This window comes from Macrotis lagotis, chromosome 2, assembly GCF_037893015.1.
Source record: "Macrotis lagotis isolate mMagLag1 chromosome 2, bilby.v1.9.chrom.fasta, whole genome shotgun sequence".
In the NCBI taxonomy this organism is placed as follows: Eukaryota; Metazoa; Chordata; class Mammalia; order Peramelemorphia; family Peramelidae; genus Macrotis; species Macrotis lagotis.
This window is the reverse complement of record NC_133659.1, coordinates 255,199,874-255,217,978: the sequence shown is the minus strand read 5'-3', so window position 1 is coordinate 255,217,978 and position 18,105 is coordinate 255,199,874. Positions and strand designations below refer to the sequence as shown.

Here is an 18,105-nt window from a genome sequence, read left to right as displayed (position 1 = left end):
AGTGAAAGTCAAATAGTATAACAGTCCTAATCTAGAGTAGATCAATTCTTGCTGAGACCCAGAAATGGAGAAACCAGGGTCAATTTCTAATAACGCCTCCTCCCACCCCTAGAAACAAGGAGAAATGATTTAAGGAAATGAAACAAGACAGATTCAGGCTACATAGCAAATAGAACTTCTTAACCATAAAGAATAGTAGATCTAAGAGAGACATTTATAGATTCTGGAGGACTTTGAAAACAAATACTGCTCTTCATCTGAGGAATGGCCTTTTTGAGGGCCCGCTTGGAAGCAAAAGGATGGACCAGATGGCCTTGGAAGACCTATGAACTGTTTGTTACCATATCTGACTGTACAAAAGAAATTACTTTCTGGATCTTAAGCAAAGTATCAGGTCTTAGGGTTGGGAAAATTGGGCTGGGGAAGGGTAGGCAGTCAAGTGGAGAAGTTTTAGCTCCGATAGCTTTTCTTAGTGGATGATGTCTTGGAGATGATGCGCATGCTGGAGCTGCTGCCTCCCATGCTGCTTGTCATGCTACGACCACTGGTGGAACTGAAGCCACCAACCCCACTTCCATAACAGAGGCTGCTGCTGAGGCCACCTCCACCTCCACAGACACCACTACTTCCACCATATCCAGTGCCCCCACTAGAAGTGACCACGGCTGTGGGGAAAAAAAGAAAAGAAAAATGTTCTTATTTGTTTATGTATTCACATCTTATTTTGCATACGGCAGCATCTCAGCTCATGCTTTGCAGTGATTCCTGTTTTTGTTACTATTTTCTCCCTATGCCAAATCTTTTTCCCTGGTACCTCTTTCCTAAGTGTCTCAATAGATCATTTAAGTTTTCCCTGTTTCACTGAGAGGTCACAAAGGCATAGAGAGGAAATAGGTACAATCAGATGAGGCTGACACCTGACCTCTGTATGTTGATTTACAATTATCAACATGCTTTCACATTTAGCAATTCATTTTTAAACAATATTTTCATGAGGTAGACAGTTTGGGAGAGATTAATATAAAAATATTAAAAACATATGAATTAATGTTTTAAATTTTTATTGATTTATTAATTAATAACTAACTAAAATATAATTATTAACAATAATTATATATTTAAGTTTTTATATAATCTATATTTAAACTTTAAAAAAGGTTTAATATTCATTACCTTATTTGATGCCCACATCAATTCTCAGAGGTAAACATTAGTATTACCTCCATTTTGCAGATGGGAAAACAGAGTGAAATTAGATTTGAATCCATATCTCCCTGACTCTAAGTTTGGGTTTTAGTACACCACATCCTACTACCTCTCTTCACAGTTCTAATTCTTAGATATTCTTTATTCTATTAAGCTGAAATTGGTCTCCCCAGAACTTTCAACATTAGTTTATAGTTCTACCTTCTGAAACCAACCAGAACACAGCTCTCCCTTTTCAATACGAAACATCCTTTAAAAAGAAGACTGAGCCTTTCTCTAAGCCTTATCTGCTTGAGGTTAAATGCCCATGTTCTTTTAATCATTCTTCATAGTAACCTGATTTCTATTTTCCTTACTAACTTATTTTGCCATTTTCCTTCTTAAAGCATGATGGTCAGAACTGAATAAGATATATTTATAGAATATTGTAGACATGATCTGATCCAGGAAAAGAATGAGCCACAAGTGACACCTAACCTATAATTCCAATTCTGGGTAGCACTGACAAGTCACTCAGTCTCTCTGGACTTTAGAACATAAAAGGGATAATAAAACTTTATACTTCTTATCTCACAGTTATTGTGATGATCACATTGGATGATGTACTACTTAATGAATTTTAAAGAGTGATACTATTATCTACTAGTATTATTATAATTTAACCTAAGATTATGTTGATCTCTGTGCATTTGTTTCTTAGTTTTGTTTTATTTTGTTCTTAGCAGTTGCATCACCCTCTAAGACAGCTAGATGGTGCAGTGGATAGAATGCTGGACCTGGAGTCTGGGAAATTCAGCTCAGTTCAAATCTGGCCTCAGGGAGACCCTGGACAAGTCACTTAACCCTGTTTGCCTTGTTTTCCTCATCTGGAGAAGGAAATGGCAATGTATTTTTGACAAGAAAACCCCAAATTGGGCCACAAAAGGTCAGGCACAACTGAAATGACTAAACAAAAAATAACAAATCACTCAACTTCAATAACATTGATCATTCTAAGCCACCATCTTTTTTACGTTAGGCTACCAAGTCAAATATCTGCTTCCCATCCTATAGTGGTGTGAATTTCTAAATAAAGAAATACATTCTTAATTGAATCTTATCTTATGGATTTGAACTCGGGGTTTCAGACAGAACTGAAATAAAGGATTGGTCATCCAAACTCTAGTCATGCTTATTTAAGGAACTACCTGCCTTCAGATTAATTTCCATCTATTAATCTCTCCAAAATTCTTGATTACATTAAATTCAAAGGTTTTTGTACAAAAATCCCAATGCAACTAAGATTAGAAGGAATGAGAAAGATGGGAGATAATTTTAGTGTTTCTGATAAAGGACTTGTTTCTAAATAGAGAACTGAATTAAATTTAAAATGATACAAGTTGGGGTGGCGTGGCTAGGTGGTGCAGTGGATAAAGCACCGGCCCTGGAGTCAGGAGTACCTGGGTTCAAATCTGGTCTCAGACAATTAATAATTACCTAGCTGTGTGGCCTTGGGCAAGCCACTTAACCCTATTTGCCTTGCAAAAACCCCCAAAATAAATAAATAAAAAATAAAATAAAATGATGCAAGTTATTCCCCAATTGACAAATGATCAAAGGATATGAACAGGAAGCTTTCAGACAAAGAAATTAAGGCTTTCTATAGTCATATGAAAGTTTTTTCTCAATCATTATTGATTAAAGAAATGCAAATTAATTTAAAAAATTTTTTAAAGAAATGCAAATTAAAACATTTCTGAGTTATCATTTCATAACCATCAGATTGGTCAATATGGCAGAAAAGGAAAATGATCAATTTTGGAGAGAATGTGGGAAAATTGGGATATTAATGCATTGTTGATGGATTGTGAACTGATCCAACCTTTCTGCAGAGCAGATTGGAACTATGTCCAAAAGGTAATAAAACTGTGCATACCCTTTTGATCCAGTAATACCACTATTAGGTCTATATCCCAAAGAGATCAGATAAAAGGGAAAAAGACCTATTTGTACAAAAATACTTATAGCAGTTCTTTATTATAGTAACAAAGAATTGGAAATTGAAGGTATGCCTATCATTTGGAAAATGGCTGAACAAATTATGAGATATAAATGTGATAGAATACTATTGTTATGTTAGAAATCATGAGTGGGTGAACTTCAGAAAAGCTTGGAAAGTTTTTCATGAACTAATGCTGAGTGAAATAAAAATTTTAAAAATAAAGTTTTTTAAGTCTCAAAATTCACCAATTTGACGGTGAATTCACTTTTGCAAGGATGACCTCATATACTTGGAAGCTTGGGTCATCAGAGTTATTTGTACATTTTCCCAAAAAGGAAAAGAGTTCACTTAACCCACTTCCAGCTCATCTCTTGCTGTTTGTTTAGTCATGTTTAACTTTTCATATTCCTATTAGTAGTATACAATGTCATTCCTTGAGGAATTCCTTTTCCCCAACTCCTCCCCAAAGTCCATTTTTTTCATTGGTTTGGAATCCTTAACATTTCTTTATCTGAAAAGAAATGCCCAAAGAAAGGGATCTTTGCAGGTGCTGACATCTATTGACAGTTCCTTCTCTAGCCCATCAGGAACTACATAAACTACATCCCCCTTCCCATATCAATAGTATTTTTTGAATTATTACTCACAAATATTCACAGGTCCAACACCTTCTCCAGTGAGTCTATAGGGGGAAAAAAGAAAGACTTACTGTTTATTTGGAAAACTCAGGAATTTAATATATTCATTTTTCTTCCTTGTGAATGTGAGAAGAAGATTCAAAGAGAGGGACATTGAAGAAATATAGATTCTCTCATGTAAAAAGAAACAGAGGGTAAAGAGGGAAAACAGAGGAACTGAAATAAGGAAGGAGAGGGACAGATAGAAATAAGATAACATAAAGAAAAAGAGGGAACAAGGATGATACTTTTCTAGGGATAGGAAAGGAGCAGCAATGGCTTTGATCAAGTCACTCCAACTCTTGTCTCTAGGCATTTTTTTCTGGCTGTCCCACATGCCTTAGAATACTCCTTCTTCTCTCTGACTACTTGCTGGCTTCCCTAGCTTCCTAACTAAAATCCCACTTTCTATAGGAAGCCTTCCTCAGTCTTCCTTTATTCTATTGTCTTCCTTCTGTTAACTATTTCTTATTTATCCTTAATACAGCATCCTTTGTATGTATTCTTTTGCTTGTTGTCTCCCTATTTGATTGTAAGCTTCTTGAGAACAGTGACTTTCTTTTGCCTCTTTGTGTATGTCTGACATGTGTAATGAGTGTTCATTGATGAACTGATTGATTTAGTTGCTGAAAATTCAAATAAACTGCCTAATGCTGTTGGGTGTTTTCTAGCCTTATTGAAGAATTATCATATCACTATGACACCACTGTTTAGTTTATATGATAAGGAGGAGATAGTTACCCACCTGCACTCCTCTCCTTCCAGCAGTTTCCTGTAGGTAGCAATCTCGATATCAAGGGCCAGCTTGACATTCATCAGCTCCTGGTACTCACGCAGCTGCCGGGCCATGTCCTGTTTGGCCTTCTGCAGGGCATCCTCCAGCTCCACCAGCTTGGCTCGAGCATCCTTAAGAGCCAGTTCCCCACGCTGCTCTGCATCTGCTATGGCAGCCTGAAGAGTGGCACACTGTGGAAGAAGATGTGATTTTTTTTGAATGCCTAATTTCACAGAAGATTATTAAGAATGCCTCTAATTCTCCATGTGATCTTACAAATGTTTTAATTCTCTAGGTCTCAGATTCTGGATCTGTAAAAAGAATGGGTTAGATTAAATGATGTTTAAAGCCCCACCTAGTTCTAACATTATATGATGTTGTGATATAAAATAAGATTATCTCAGAAAAAACTTCCTGACATTGGGCATCAACTGGAGGGCAGTCATGACTTCTCCGATTTTGAGAACCTTTGACAGTCAGAGTGCAGTGTCAAACTGAATGTTCAGATATTGCCTGGTAGAATTGTAATCTGTTGCTTCTAAACATTCTTTTCTCCTTTTGAATTCTCTGAATAATAATAATAATGATAAAGAAAACAACTAATATATGACTTTAATCTGAAAAGGCAATCAGCTTTCCTTGTATAGCAGGAGTAATTGAATGAAGTTAATAATATTTATTATAATTATAATAATAATAATAATAATTATTATTATTATTATTATTAAAACACTTATAGGGTACTTTAAAGGTTGTAGGGTATTTTACATATACTATTTTATTTACTAAAAAAAACCCTGGAAGATACTATTAACCTCATTTCACAGATAGGGAAACTGAGGCACCAAGCAGTTAAATAGTCACTGTCCAGAGTCTCAAAACAACCAAGTATCTGAGGCAGATTTAAATTTAGGTCATCTTGACCACAAATCTGGCATTCCAGTCCTTGTGCCATCTATTTATTTAATTTTAGGAAGACTGTCTTCATATCCTAGGTTGTACAGAGAAATTATAGAATTGAGATTATGGAATCTTATTTCTAGGAGGTTTTCAAGTCTTATTTGGTTAAATACAGGTTCTTTAGAAACCAGGATAATTACTAAGGTATGTCCTGTAAGTCTCACCATACCTGCTTCTTCAAATTGTCAATCTCAGAACGCAGCCTCTGAATCATCCGATTCAATTCCGATATCTCCATTCTGGTTGTCCGAAGGTCATCCCCATGTCTACCAGCAGAAAGTTGAAGTTCTTCATACTGTGAGAAGGAAAAGCAAACACCAAATGTAGAATTGAAGGAACAGGAACAAATGAGACTAGAAATAAAAATGCTGAGTTTTTCTAGTACCCCCCAAGTCTGTGAATTGTAATAGTGATGATTGATTCATTTATATTTCCTTCATTCGAATCATCACTAAATCTTGAAGAGTTATTATACTATTTCTTAGCCCATCTCCAATTCTATCCATTTTCACTCACCTTGACTATCCGTAATATACATCTAGATTGCCATGGTAACATTCTCTTATTTCCTGATGATCAACCTTTCAATCCAGAATTTAGCTTCTATGATTTTTACCAAGTACCATCTTAATCCCATTCCTTCTAGGCCACATAGCTGTTAGCTATTGTCTATGATAGTGGACTCAAAGTCATCTCCCTGATCTTACAGCATTTCCTTATACCTCACCACACCATTTCCTAAGACTTCTTGGTTTAAAGTGTCATTACTTGGTTAAATCTGTTCATTGCCCTACCACATAAAAATTAATACATGATATCCTCTTTTCCATGAAGAATGAACATTTGTCTTTTCCATTTAGACCTGTCTCCCCTCTACCTTTAACCCTTGTTCCACATTCTTTTTTCTTTGGGAAGTCTAACGTTTTCATTTGTTTCTCCCCTTTCCATTCACTAATAATGACCTCTAAAGCTTAGTTCAGACACTTATCATCTTGTTTCTCATCTCTATTTCTATACCTGTACAGTATATAACTCATCTCCTTTAAAAGATTGAGAGATCTCCTAAGGGAGTGATTGCCTATTTTTTTATATTCCTTCCATCTCTCCCGGGTTCCTTGGATTTGATTCTACTACACAAAGGGGAAATTTAAAACCCAGGAATGGATTATAGAATGGCTGTTTTTGATTCCAATCTATTTCTTCTTTGATTCCTCACCTTTGACTGGTACCAAGACTCTGCTTCAGCCCGGCTTCGATTGGCAATGTCTTCATATTGTGTTTTGACCTCAGAAATGATGCTATCCAGGTCTAGTTTGCGGTTGTTATCCATAGACAGGACCACTGAAGTTTCTGAGATCTGGGCCTGAAGCTGAGCCAGCTCCTGCAATTGGATCCAAGTATAGAATTATGGGAATTGAGGAGTGTGTGTGTGTGCACGCACATGTGTGTATGTCTGTGTGTGTGTATGTGTGTAAGAGAGAGACAAAGATAGACACAGAGACAAAAGAAGGGAAAATAGAGGAGAGAAATGGAGAGGAAAAGAGAAAAAGTGAAAGAGAAGAAAGCAAGATAGAGATTTTCTCAAACTTCTTTAGAGATTAAAAGATTGTAGCAGGTCAGTGTCTTAGTTTTTAGAATAACATTTACTACTAAATGAGCATTTTCAAGATATTGTATCTGAGAGCTGCCGTCTTAGTTAAAAGAAATCAAAAGGCTTAGATTTTTAAGCCTTGACTTTGCCACTCACAGTATGATCTTGGGCAGATCATTTTGCAAAACATTTTTCTCATCTAGAGGATGAAAATATTGGATTGGATAACCCATAAGTGTCCTTTTCTTCTTCTTTTTTTTTTTTTGCAAGGCAAATGGGGTTAAGTGGCTTGCCCAAGGCCACACAACTAGGTAATTATTAAGTGTCTGAGGCTGCATTTGAACTCAGGTACTCCTGAGTCCAAGGCCAGTGCTCTACCCACTATGCCACCTAGCCACCCCTGTAAGTGTCCTTTTCAATCATGATCTTATATCAACAGAATTATAGCTAATTATTTCTTGTGTGCTAATGGGAAGGGGTAATAATATGTATAATTCTGAATGGATTTTAAAAAAATTCCCATTTATTTTTGAAATACACTTCTGTCCCTTATATGTAAGTTGTATTCTTGCAAATGAAGCCATTTATTTATTCAAAAACATATCCTGAGCAAATGTGCAAAGTCCTATAGTTTGTTCAAAGTGAATAAGATAGGGGGCAGCTAGGTGGAGCAGTGAATAGAGCACTAGCCCTGGAGTCAGGAGTACCTGAGTTCAAATCCGGCCTCAGGCACTTAATGATTACCTAGCTGTCTGTGTGGCTTTGGGCAAGCCACTTAACCCCACTGCCTTGCAAAAAAAAAAAAAAAAAAAAAAAGAACAAAGTGAATAAGATAGAGAACACCAATCATTTAGCTAGGGAGACAGGGAGTACAAAAGCAAGTTAGCCAAAGGTGGGAATGATAAGTGCTCTAAAAGAGGCTCTTACACTTGAAAGGTAAGAAAAGTCACTTCTCCCTCAGAAGCAAAGCAACAGGCTAAGAAGAGCCTCCTCTCTCCAATTTTTTGTTTGTTTGTTTGTTTGTTTTTTAGGTTTTTGCAAGACAAATGGGGTTAAGTGGCTTGCCCAAGGCCACACAGCTAGGCAATCATTAAGTGTTTTGAGACCGGATTTGAACCCAGATACTCCTGACTCCAGGGCCGGTGCCCTTCCTCTCTCCAATTTTAAAGAACATTTGCCTCATACACATCTTAAGATAGGAAAGTAAATATTTTATTTTGATCTTTTCTGGTAGAGCAAGACAGAAGAAAGCAGAAAAATCATTAAGCAAAGTAATAATAGCATCAATCACTAACACTATTCTATAATCCATATCTTATTCACTTTGAACAAACTATAGGGCTTTGCACATTTGCACAGACAGCCTAACCAACTTCTCCTGGAAGTCACACTTTGATCTCCTTTCCTTGAGCACAAAGTAGTAGAAAGAATACTGGACTACCAGTAGCTTCAGTAACTCATTTCCATACCATTTACTTGACATATCTCTGAGACTATCTCCTTATCTGTAGTAATATTTATACTACCCAACTCATGAAACCTTGACAAATGAAATGATATGCAAAGGTAATTTGCAGCCCCAAACTCTATATAAATGGCTATTATTACTACTGATTATACCACCAATCTCTCTCTGAGTAATTGATTTGTTAATTGATTTCTGTCCCTAATCCTCTATAGGCACAACTAAGCAACTAAGCATGTTTGTATTCAGAAGCGTGAATTACTCATTATATTTCAGTTGATATGCTTGGATTGCTCTCCAGATTCAGAGAACACTATCTTTGGTGGGTTTAAATGAATCAGACAACATCATCTATAAAAACTACCTGTTCTCATAAAAACAGAAATTGAATAACACGAAATAATAATGATCAAGCTTGAATCCAAAGAAGAGACATAAGAACATTCTTTCCTCCCTTCTTTGCAGACGTAAAAGACAATAGATGTGAATACTACATACAAAATTATTTTGAATTATTTTGCTGAACTTTCATATTTCACAAGTCAAGTCAGGAAGTAGTTCCAAGAGAGATGGGAATGAAATGAAAGGGAAGAGAGATGGAGGGGAAGGAATAAAGGCCCTCCTTACCGCTTCATAGAAAGCCCTCAGAAAGTTGATTTCATCTGTCAGGGCATCAACCTTGGCCTCCAGTTCTACCTTATTCATGTAAGCTGCATCCACATCCTGAAATGCAAAATTAGAAATATTATAATTCTTGTCCTTCCCATATTTTAATTCCCCCCTCAGGCCCACAAGTCTGGTTGAAGTACTTTTATTCAATTGGGTGAGTAAGTTTTCAAATACCAGGCAATGGGGTAGCTTAGGGATGAGAATTCTGGAGGTGAGGTTTGGTGATAAATTCGGTAATATCATTGAGGTCCCTGTGGGGATATGTAAGATTTAGAATTCTCTTCCATGTTCCACCTCAAAAAAAAAATCGAGCTTATTAGACATTAGCTGTTGTTGTGTTCTCTCTAGGTCAAGAGGTTTTTAATTTGGGATCAGGGTATCCATGACCTTGGATGAGGAAAAAAAATTACATCTTTATTTTTAATTACCTCTACTTGAAATTTATCATTTCCTTCAATTATTTAAATGATTCTGAGAAGTGACAAGTAGCCTTCACCAGACTGTTAAAGGGATCCATTAAGACTAAGAATATCTGCTCTTGGGAGTTCTCTTCATATGATTGTACTATGAGGAAGTGAAGGGTTTCTTTCCCTAAACAATTTAACCCCTCTGGATTCTGACACCTTCCCTTAGGTTAGTCTCCTCATTAGATGGCCTCCTCCCTCTTCTCTTTTCTTCTTCACATTGATTTCCCACAATCTCCTCTTCAAGACTTCCTATTCTTCACAATCCATTTAGGTTTTCCCAATACAGCTCTATAGATCATTATCCATCTGCATTTGCTTCTGCTTGTGCCCTTGCTTTTTCTCTTTGTGTCCTGGGCAGGTACTCTCTTTCCTTCATCTGATCAGAAGCCTGCTTCCATCCTCCTCAGCACCCCAACTCTCTGGAATCAGATTTAGAGTCTCCTCCCTCATCCACCTTAGAAAATTCTGAGCAAATTGGTATTTCCCATCCTATGGCAGACCAGAGTCAATATGAAAGCAACTTTCTCTCCCCCTTCACCTTCTTGAGCACCACAAACTCATTCTCTGCTGCTGTGCGTCTGTTGATTTCATCTTCATATCTATTGGAATAAACCAAAGGTTAAGTTGCATTAAGATCAGGAAATCTGAGTATAAGGAAAAAGAAGTTTTTCTTTCTTTCTTCCTTTCTTTATTTTCCCTTTCTTCTCTCTCTGTCTGTCTGTCTCTCTCACTCACTCTCTTTTTAACTTTATTTTTAAGCATTTCCATAACAAAGTAATAAAATATGAATTAATAAAATAAATTTTAAAATTATTGTACATAAACTGCAAATCTATTGTGTACAACTTGCTATTCTTTTTAAATATGCAATAAAACTATTGATCCCCCAGACAGAATTAAAAAAATAATATTAAGGAGGACCTAAAGTCTAGGGTAACATTATCCACAACTCAGGATTAAAACTTGATTATAGCAGTAAGTTTCCAAAAATAAAATGAAACAAAATAAAAATGAGTAAGCAAAGGGAAAAGAACTCAATCATAGATAGTTACTTTGGTGTAAAAGATCTGATTTCATATTCAGGGGAAGACAGTGAGGTTACAAAAAAAATGTCACTCCTATCCCACGGAAAAATGTCAAAGGGTCACAAGCTCAGACATGAACTCCTTGAAAAATTTAAAAGGAATTTAAAAATAAAATAAGAGATATCAAGGAAAAATAGTAACAAAAACAAAAACAATCTAAGACAATTATGAAAAGAGGCACAAAATCTTGAGGAAGAAAATTCCTTGAAAATTAGAATTTCATTTGCCCAATAACATTATAAAACACTATGAAATATTGAAACCAGAAAAAAAAATAGAAGAGAACCAGAAACATCTCCTTAGTAAAACAACAGGTCTGGAGAATATAAGAATTATCAAAAGCTTTTCAGACGGCTGCTCCGAAACAATTTGGTAGAGTTCCATGATATGAAGTCACTAAGCAGAGGAGGTCTCTTATAAAAAAAAAAGACAGAAAGGGTGGAGAGGATGATACCACAGCTAATGATTCCCATTGTCCTGGTCCAGAGAAACCAGACTTAAATTCTCACTCCACCCTGGTTTTCTGTGACATCAGACAAGTCATGTAATGTCTCTAGCTTAGCTTCCTTGCCTCTAACACAGAGGAGTTAGGAGATCTCCCTTTCTGTTCCCTCTTACTGGGGAAATGTCAGAAAGGTTAATTATATTGTTTTTCTTTCAGAGAGGTGTGTTTCTGGGCAGTCTTCCAGGATCCCACAGAATGAGTTACCTTTCCTTGACTCCCAGTCATATCTTTGTGGAAAGGTCTGGGGAATAACACTCCCCTTTCTCCACTCCCCACAAACTCCTACCCCTGAGGCAATAAACAGAACAACAAAGTGAGGAACTACTGTCTCCCTTTCTTGGGGTCATCTCTGAGAGCCTCACAAGGGTCTTGTGAATCCCTGGCTCTTCTCAAGGCAAGGTAGAGGGCTGAGTTCATTCATTTCCCTAGAACCACAGGGTAGAGAATAAGAATGGGAAATTGTTAAGCAGAAACAATGTTGGATATACAGAAAGGGTCAAATCTCAATTAGTCACTTATGACCTGCATAACTTTAGGCAAGTCATTTAATATATCTGAACCTCAGTTTTCTCAAATATTAGATGAGTAAGAGTTGACCTACCTATAAGGACTCTCCTAATTATGACTTCAGGTGATTAAATATATTACCTAAAGGTAATCGAGGCTCTCCCTCTGCCTTTAGGCACTTCTCCTAACCCAGGGACAGATAGAAAGCTTGTCAACTATTCTGGATCTTAAGGAGAGAGAGTTTCCAATTACCCTACCCTGCCCTAACATCCACTGAAAGCCAAGAAATTTACCTTTTTTGTCTAGTTTGTATTTCTCCTGATACACCCTCACCCTAGTCTGATTTTATTTAGTGTATCTTTAGCAAGAATTTCATTCTATCTCAGACTTGAGGATTTGGGGGGGGGTCAAGTATCTCTACCAGTTACAAATTTTTCATCTAAGGTTTCAAATTTCCTCTACTCAGTACCTTTCTTCCTATTTTTAATGTAGATCTATTTTAATATAGATCTTGCCTCCCATCATGTCTCAGCTTAAGCTCAGGATCACTGGAATTTAGAGCTGATATGAGCCCCACAGACTTCATCCTTGTTTGCTTTCTGCCCCATATACCCCACCCAGCCCTACCATAGCCCCTGAACCCCCAATAAGACCACAGAGAAAAAAGTAAAAAAAAATGGATATTATTTAATTCAAACTTACAAAAAAAGAAGCTCTCAGTTTTGGATTATCCTTTGACATCAGGAGAATCTTTTATTTTTGCAGGCTATCATGTGGTCAATATTAAATGTCAGACAAACTTCTCTCCATCTTTAGTCCTGTTTTAGGCTTTGCCTTTCCACCCTATGGTCTCCTTGAGGAATGAGTCCTCATTTTCATATAAATATCATAGTCAAGTGAAAATGTTTCTTTCCAGGTCTGTCCCTGACAGGACTTAAGATCACTCACTTCATTCTTCTCTTCCTCAGCTTCCTCCACTGTAATATCAGTGGGTTGGACTAGACAACTCCCCAAAATGCCTTCTAACGGTAATGGGGCTAAAGTGAGTAAATCCATAATTTATGCCAAAGATCAACAGAAATGACTTTTGGATAATTCTCTGTTTGAGATGATTTATGGCTTACTTCCCAATTGTTAACACAGAGGAGGTCTGAGGACTGTGGGATGTAGAAGTGGAAGGGTGCTTAAAGATTGTCCACTCTACATCCTTCATTTACAGATGAAGAACCCAAAGTCCCAAAAAAACAAAAAGATCAGTCATACCATGAGTGGCAGAACTGGAACCAGATCTAAGACTTAAATCTAAATATAGTCATCTTTCCACAGTATTATATTGCTTTCCTTTTTATACTCCACTGCCTCAGGTTAATCTGCTCCCATACCTGAACAAACCCATTATTTTCTGGCCTTAGGACCTCTAGAAGTCTGCCTAGAACTCTGTCCAATAGGTCCAGGTAAATGCATCAATCCAAAATACTCTCCTTGTCATTTCCCCTGTCTTTCCCCTCACCTCAAATCTGATCTCTACATAGGACCCATTCAGCATCTTAGCACAAATCTCTCTATCTCTCTGTCTCTGTCTCTTTATCTCTCTGATTCTTTCTCTCAGTTGGTGTCTCTGTCTCTCTCAGCCTTACTTTCCTTAATTATGAAATGGGAATATTAACTTTTGCCCATTCACATTGTAAGCTATTGTCAAGATCAAAGAATAATGTCCTCTGAGAATCAGAAAGGTGCCTTTAGTAGCCATTCAATCCAATCCCAAACTTAAAAGGAATCCCTACTTTAACATACCAGATGAGTAACAGCTTCTGCTTGAAGACTTCCCCAAACTTTCAAGCAAACACATTCTGCTTTTGGACATAACTAATTGTTAAGAGAAGTTTGTTTGTTTGTTTTCCCCTCTAAATCAGAGGGGATTAATGTCTTTGATTATTCCACCGATTAATTACTCCTAGTTCTTTGCTCTAGGGCCAAACATATTAAGTTTAATCTTTTTCTATGTGGTATACCTTCAAGTACTTGAAGATATCTACCAAATAAGGTAATTTATTCAAAGCATTTTAAAACCATAAGGTGATATATATGTGAATGTATATTATTATTAAAATCATTTATAAATGCTTATTTGATTATTTGATTATTTAATCATATGAATGAAAATAGCATTAGATATTTTATATATTTCACAAAGTAGCTATGGGCCACAGAATTTTTAAAAATAACAATAATAACTCACATTTATATTGTATTTTATGGTTACAAAATTATTATATCACCATTCAAAGAATCTAAAATGACTTGTTCAGGGTCACATATGGAATCAATATGGAATGTGGGATGAACTCTGTTCTTTTCTGACTTCAGATCCACTATGATAACATCCTTTCCCCAAATATTGTTATTAATAAAAAGAAAATTAAAACAAGAGAACTCCTTTTCATTATAGTTATGAATATATTGGGACACACTGTATTGTTTTCAACTTTTGCCTCTAAGTGTATTGGGTTCATTCTAGGTGTATGTCCTCATCAAACTGAGAGTTGTCCAAAGGCAGCAACTGTCATTCTTTGTTTTTTTTTTTGGATTTGGCTTCACATCATCTTATTTCTTGCTCCCCAAAGATGGATTCTATGAATTTTAGCTATATTACTTATGCATAGAAGGTGGTTTTGTAAGGCTTGGAACAGATACATGGGAATAGTATAATCTTGGCTGTTCTGTTATTTTCGATTTCTTCTTGCCCTCAACTCCTCCCTGTGGCATTTGTCTAGAACTCTGTCCAGCTTCCTGAATCTGTTCTATTCTTTTTCTGGAGTGTGAGAGAAAAGGAATTGTTCTAGATTTAATCTCCTCTGAATATACTGGGAATAAAAGGTACTCAGGAAAGGAGGTGAATGAAATTGTGACTTGTATTTCTTTTGCACTCACTTGTTCTTGAAATCTTCCACCACATCCTGCATATTCTTCAGTTCAGTTTCTAGCCTTCCTCTTTCCCCACCCAGGCAGTCCAGTTGCCTCCTCAGGTTGTTGATATAGGCTTCAAACAGAGGATCAATGTTGGCTTTGGTTGTCTTATGGTCCTGGAGGATGCGCCATTTGGTCTCTAAGACCTTGTTCTGCTGCTCCAAAAAGCGAACCTGTATTCCCCAGAGAGAAGAGAACCTTTAGCATCCTGAAACAAAAATAAAAAATAAGAGCATCTAAAGAAAATTGTTTAGTGTTAACTTCAAAGTGGAAACATTGAAGATCACTGCTCTGCTCCATTTCTGAAAAGAAACTAGTGTCAAAGAGATTTTTTGATGGTGGTTCTCCTTGGGAGATGAAATAGAAGAAACTTTTATTTAAGTGAAGTGATAAATGTGAGAAGCAGAAACTGAAAAAAATGAAAATTGTTTGGAATGCCCAAGAGAAGTAGGGCTTTTGTCTCATTCCCAAAATATTTGTTTCTCTTTACCAAATAAGTAGAAGATAATTGCTTGACAGGAAAGAAGAATATATCAAGTTTATTCCCCAAATTATATCTAATTCACGTTATATAGACTTTGTACAACTCTACATGGAATCAATTATTCAATCAATTCAGAAAAACTGGAATGAGAAAATGAGTTTCAGAGCTAAAACTAGGGTTGATCAGTTGAGACGTCACTCTAACTATTAGAATTTTGGATGGTGGGATGTGGCATTTCTCCTTTCTCTGGTGGGAGAACATCTTATTCTTCACAAATCATAATTCTCTGCCAGTTGACCCTCATTGAAGCTGAAAGGACAGCTGTCTCTTTAAGGGACTGGTTGAAGAGGAGATAAGTAATACTTTCTCCTACAATTTCATCCTTAATTAATTCCCTCAGGGGCATGGTCTCAGAATCTAATCTTTCTCCAAAGTCAATTTGATCCAGGCATCAACATTTCTATCAACAGCTTTGGTGAAATCTCAATGAACTCTGAACCAGAAGAATTGAGTTCCAGTAACTGTTTTCCTTCTCAATCTAGCTGGATATGCCAAATAATGAATTGGATGTGACAGTCTCTTAAATTCCTGCTAACTCTAACATTCTAGGATTCTATTTTACTAATTTGGCTTTCTAGACCTAGTGAAGAATTTAACAAATATATTGAGCCAATATAAGCAATGACTTCTAGTAACATTCAGTCTTTCATGACTTATCCTGGAAGATAGGTTTTAATTTCCCTTGCTTCTAAAGAACACTTCTCAAACCAAGCATAGTGGGAATGAGAGTGGGTCAGAAAACAAAAATGACTGAAGTTTGGCCATGACACCTTCCCTTCATTTAAACTATAAATGATTAGAAGATAAAGGGACTTTAGAAGCATCTCAATTATAGATGAATAAAATGAGGTATAAAGGTGGATAAGTGACTTAGAGACAGCAAAAAATAGAATGTGAGTCTACTGACCAAGGATTTCTTCACAATATTTTGCTGCTAATCATTATTCCTTCTTTACCATGACTTCTGACATACTCTGTTCTCCATGTGTTATAAAAATAATGATAGAATCACATAACCACACTCTGATTTCTTCTCAGATAAAGCTAAAGTTCTAATCTCTTCATCACAGATGCCATGGAAGCCTGAAAGGGGAAGCAACAGGAAAAACACAGGATGGACTGAGCACTGACACAAGACAAAAAAGTGTAAGAACTGCTTTAATAGCAGTGTCCCCAACATATTTACCAGATAATAACCCTAGCAAGTGACACAAATATTTTATAGAATTACGGACTTATACTACTGAAAAATATCTTAGAGATCATATAAATGAAATGAATTTCCCCAAGGTCACATGGATATTTAAAGAATCAGGTAGAAGAATAGAACCCAGATTTCCTAAATTTTAGTTTCTGACACAATTAGAATTGAATTATTTGGATCATTGTCCCTGTTATTTTTTGAATGAGAAGGTGATTGGTCAATCTAGTTATTATATGGAGTTTAAGGAAGAAAGAATGAATAGAAAGTGAGATGATTATATTTCAGAATTAGAGGAAATGTCTAAGGAACTAACCAGTGTGTTCTGGGGTTCAAAACAGTTATCCTCCCATGGGAAAAAGGGTCTAAAAACATAGATTGCCTCCACCTAAAACATTCCTCTTGAATTACTGAACAGATGCCCCATTGTCATTAGACAGACATTCACCCTAGATCAAGTTTGTAATTATTTCATTCTATTTGTTAGCTTCATCTGGTCTGTTTCTTTCTGTTAAAAAAGTCATCTCTTTCTCAGTCATCATCTATTGAGAAAGAAATAACTTGATTATGAGCTAGGGAGCCTTCTAAACATATTACCAATCTAACAGCATTGCTCATGAATATAGAAGTCCAAACATTCTTTATCCTCTGCTTCACCAGTTGGAAGATTGAAGAACATGAACATGTTAGTCCATGGAATAGAGCTTTTGGGGCTGAGATCATAACTGCTTACTCTCTCTTCCTAACCTTTACTTTCCAAAAAAATCATAAAAAAATGCAGATTAATCAATAGACCACAAGGGAGCTTCTTACCAGGGGCAGCAGGTTCTTCTTACCTTATCTATGAAGGAGGCAAATTTATTATTGAGAGTCTTGATCTGCTCTTTCTCCTCCTTTCGAACTTTCTGGAGGGATGGGTCAATCTCCAGGTTGAGGGGAGCCAATAGGTTTTGATTGACAGTAACTTCATGAATGCCACCAGATCCTGCCATCATTCCACCTCCAAACCCATAGCCCCCAACCCTGTATCCTATGCCCCCATACTCCAAACCACAACTTGCACCTCCATAGCCAGCTGTACTGGAGCGGTATACTCCACTAACAGAGAGCCTTTTGCCTCCCATGAGACTATGGAGGCTCCTTGTCCCAAAGCCACCCCCAAGACGGTTCCCACTCTTCCCTCCCTGGGACACAGACACAGAGCTGAAACTGGTCTGACAGCCTGGGAGTAGTGATGGTGAAGCGGTACTGAAGCTCCGGTTGCCAATAGAGGACTTGATGCTGACTGATCGTTGAGCCATTAGGAAAGTGGGTGTGGAGAGATGAGAGAAATGGGACTGTCAAAGAAAGGAACAGAGCTCCTTCTCAATTTTACCTTCTGGTATTCTAGGCTTATATTCTCTTTGGGAACTGGGCTTGGCCAGAGAAAATCACAGACCACTGCACTGAATTCATCTCCTTGGCATGTCTGGCTATGGTCCATTTTTCATGTCCCACTAATAATC

At 36.8% G+C, this 18,105-nt stretch overlaps 1 protein-coding gene across 1 annotated transcript; it reads right to left on the bottom strand.

Moving 5' to 3' along the window:
* Window positions 1-371: 371 nt before the first annotated feature.
* LOC141511627 (keratin, type II cytoskeletal cochleal-like) lies at window positions 372-17,901 on the bottom strand. Its single transcript, XM_074220746.1, has 9 exons — window positions 17,437-17,901; window positions 14,820-15,028; window positions 10,330-10,390; window positions 9,283-9,378; window positions 6,816-6,980; window positions 5,769-5,894; window positions 4,610-4,830; window positions 3,835-3,869; window positions 372-665 (listed from the first exon to the last, which is right to left on the bottom strand). Exons 1-9 carry the CDS (start codon window positions 17,899-17,901, stop codon window positions 451-453), a joined length of 1,593 nt encoding a protein of 530 aa, XP_074076847.1. The 3' UTR covers window positions 372-450.
* Window positions 17,902-18,105: the final 204 nt, after the last annotated feature.

Excerpts from the sequence above, each read along its gene's own strand:
- LOC141511627 (XM_074220746.1), bottom strand. The coding sequence starts at position 17,901 with ATGGCTCAACGATCAGTCAGCATCAAGTCCTCTATTGGCAACCGGAGC. Across the intron at positions 10,391-14,819 it reads GTGGAAGATTTCAAGAACAA|ATATGAAGATGAAATCAACA; the intron begins GTGAGTGCAAAA and ends TTATTCCAATAG. Across the intron at positions 3,870-4,609 it reads CTGGAAGGAGAGGAGTGCAG|ACTCACTGGAGAAGGTGTTG; the intron begins GTGGGTAACTAT and ends TTCCCCCTATAG.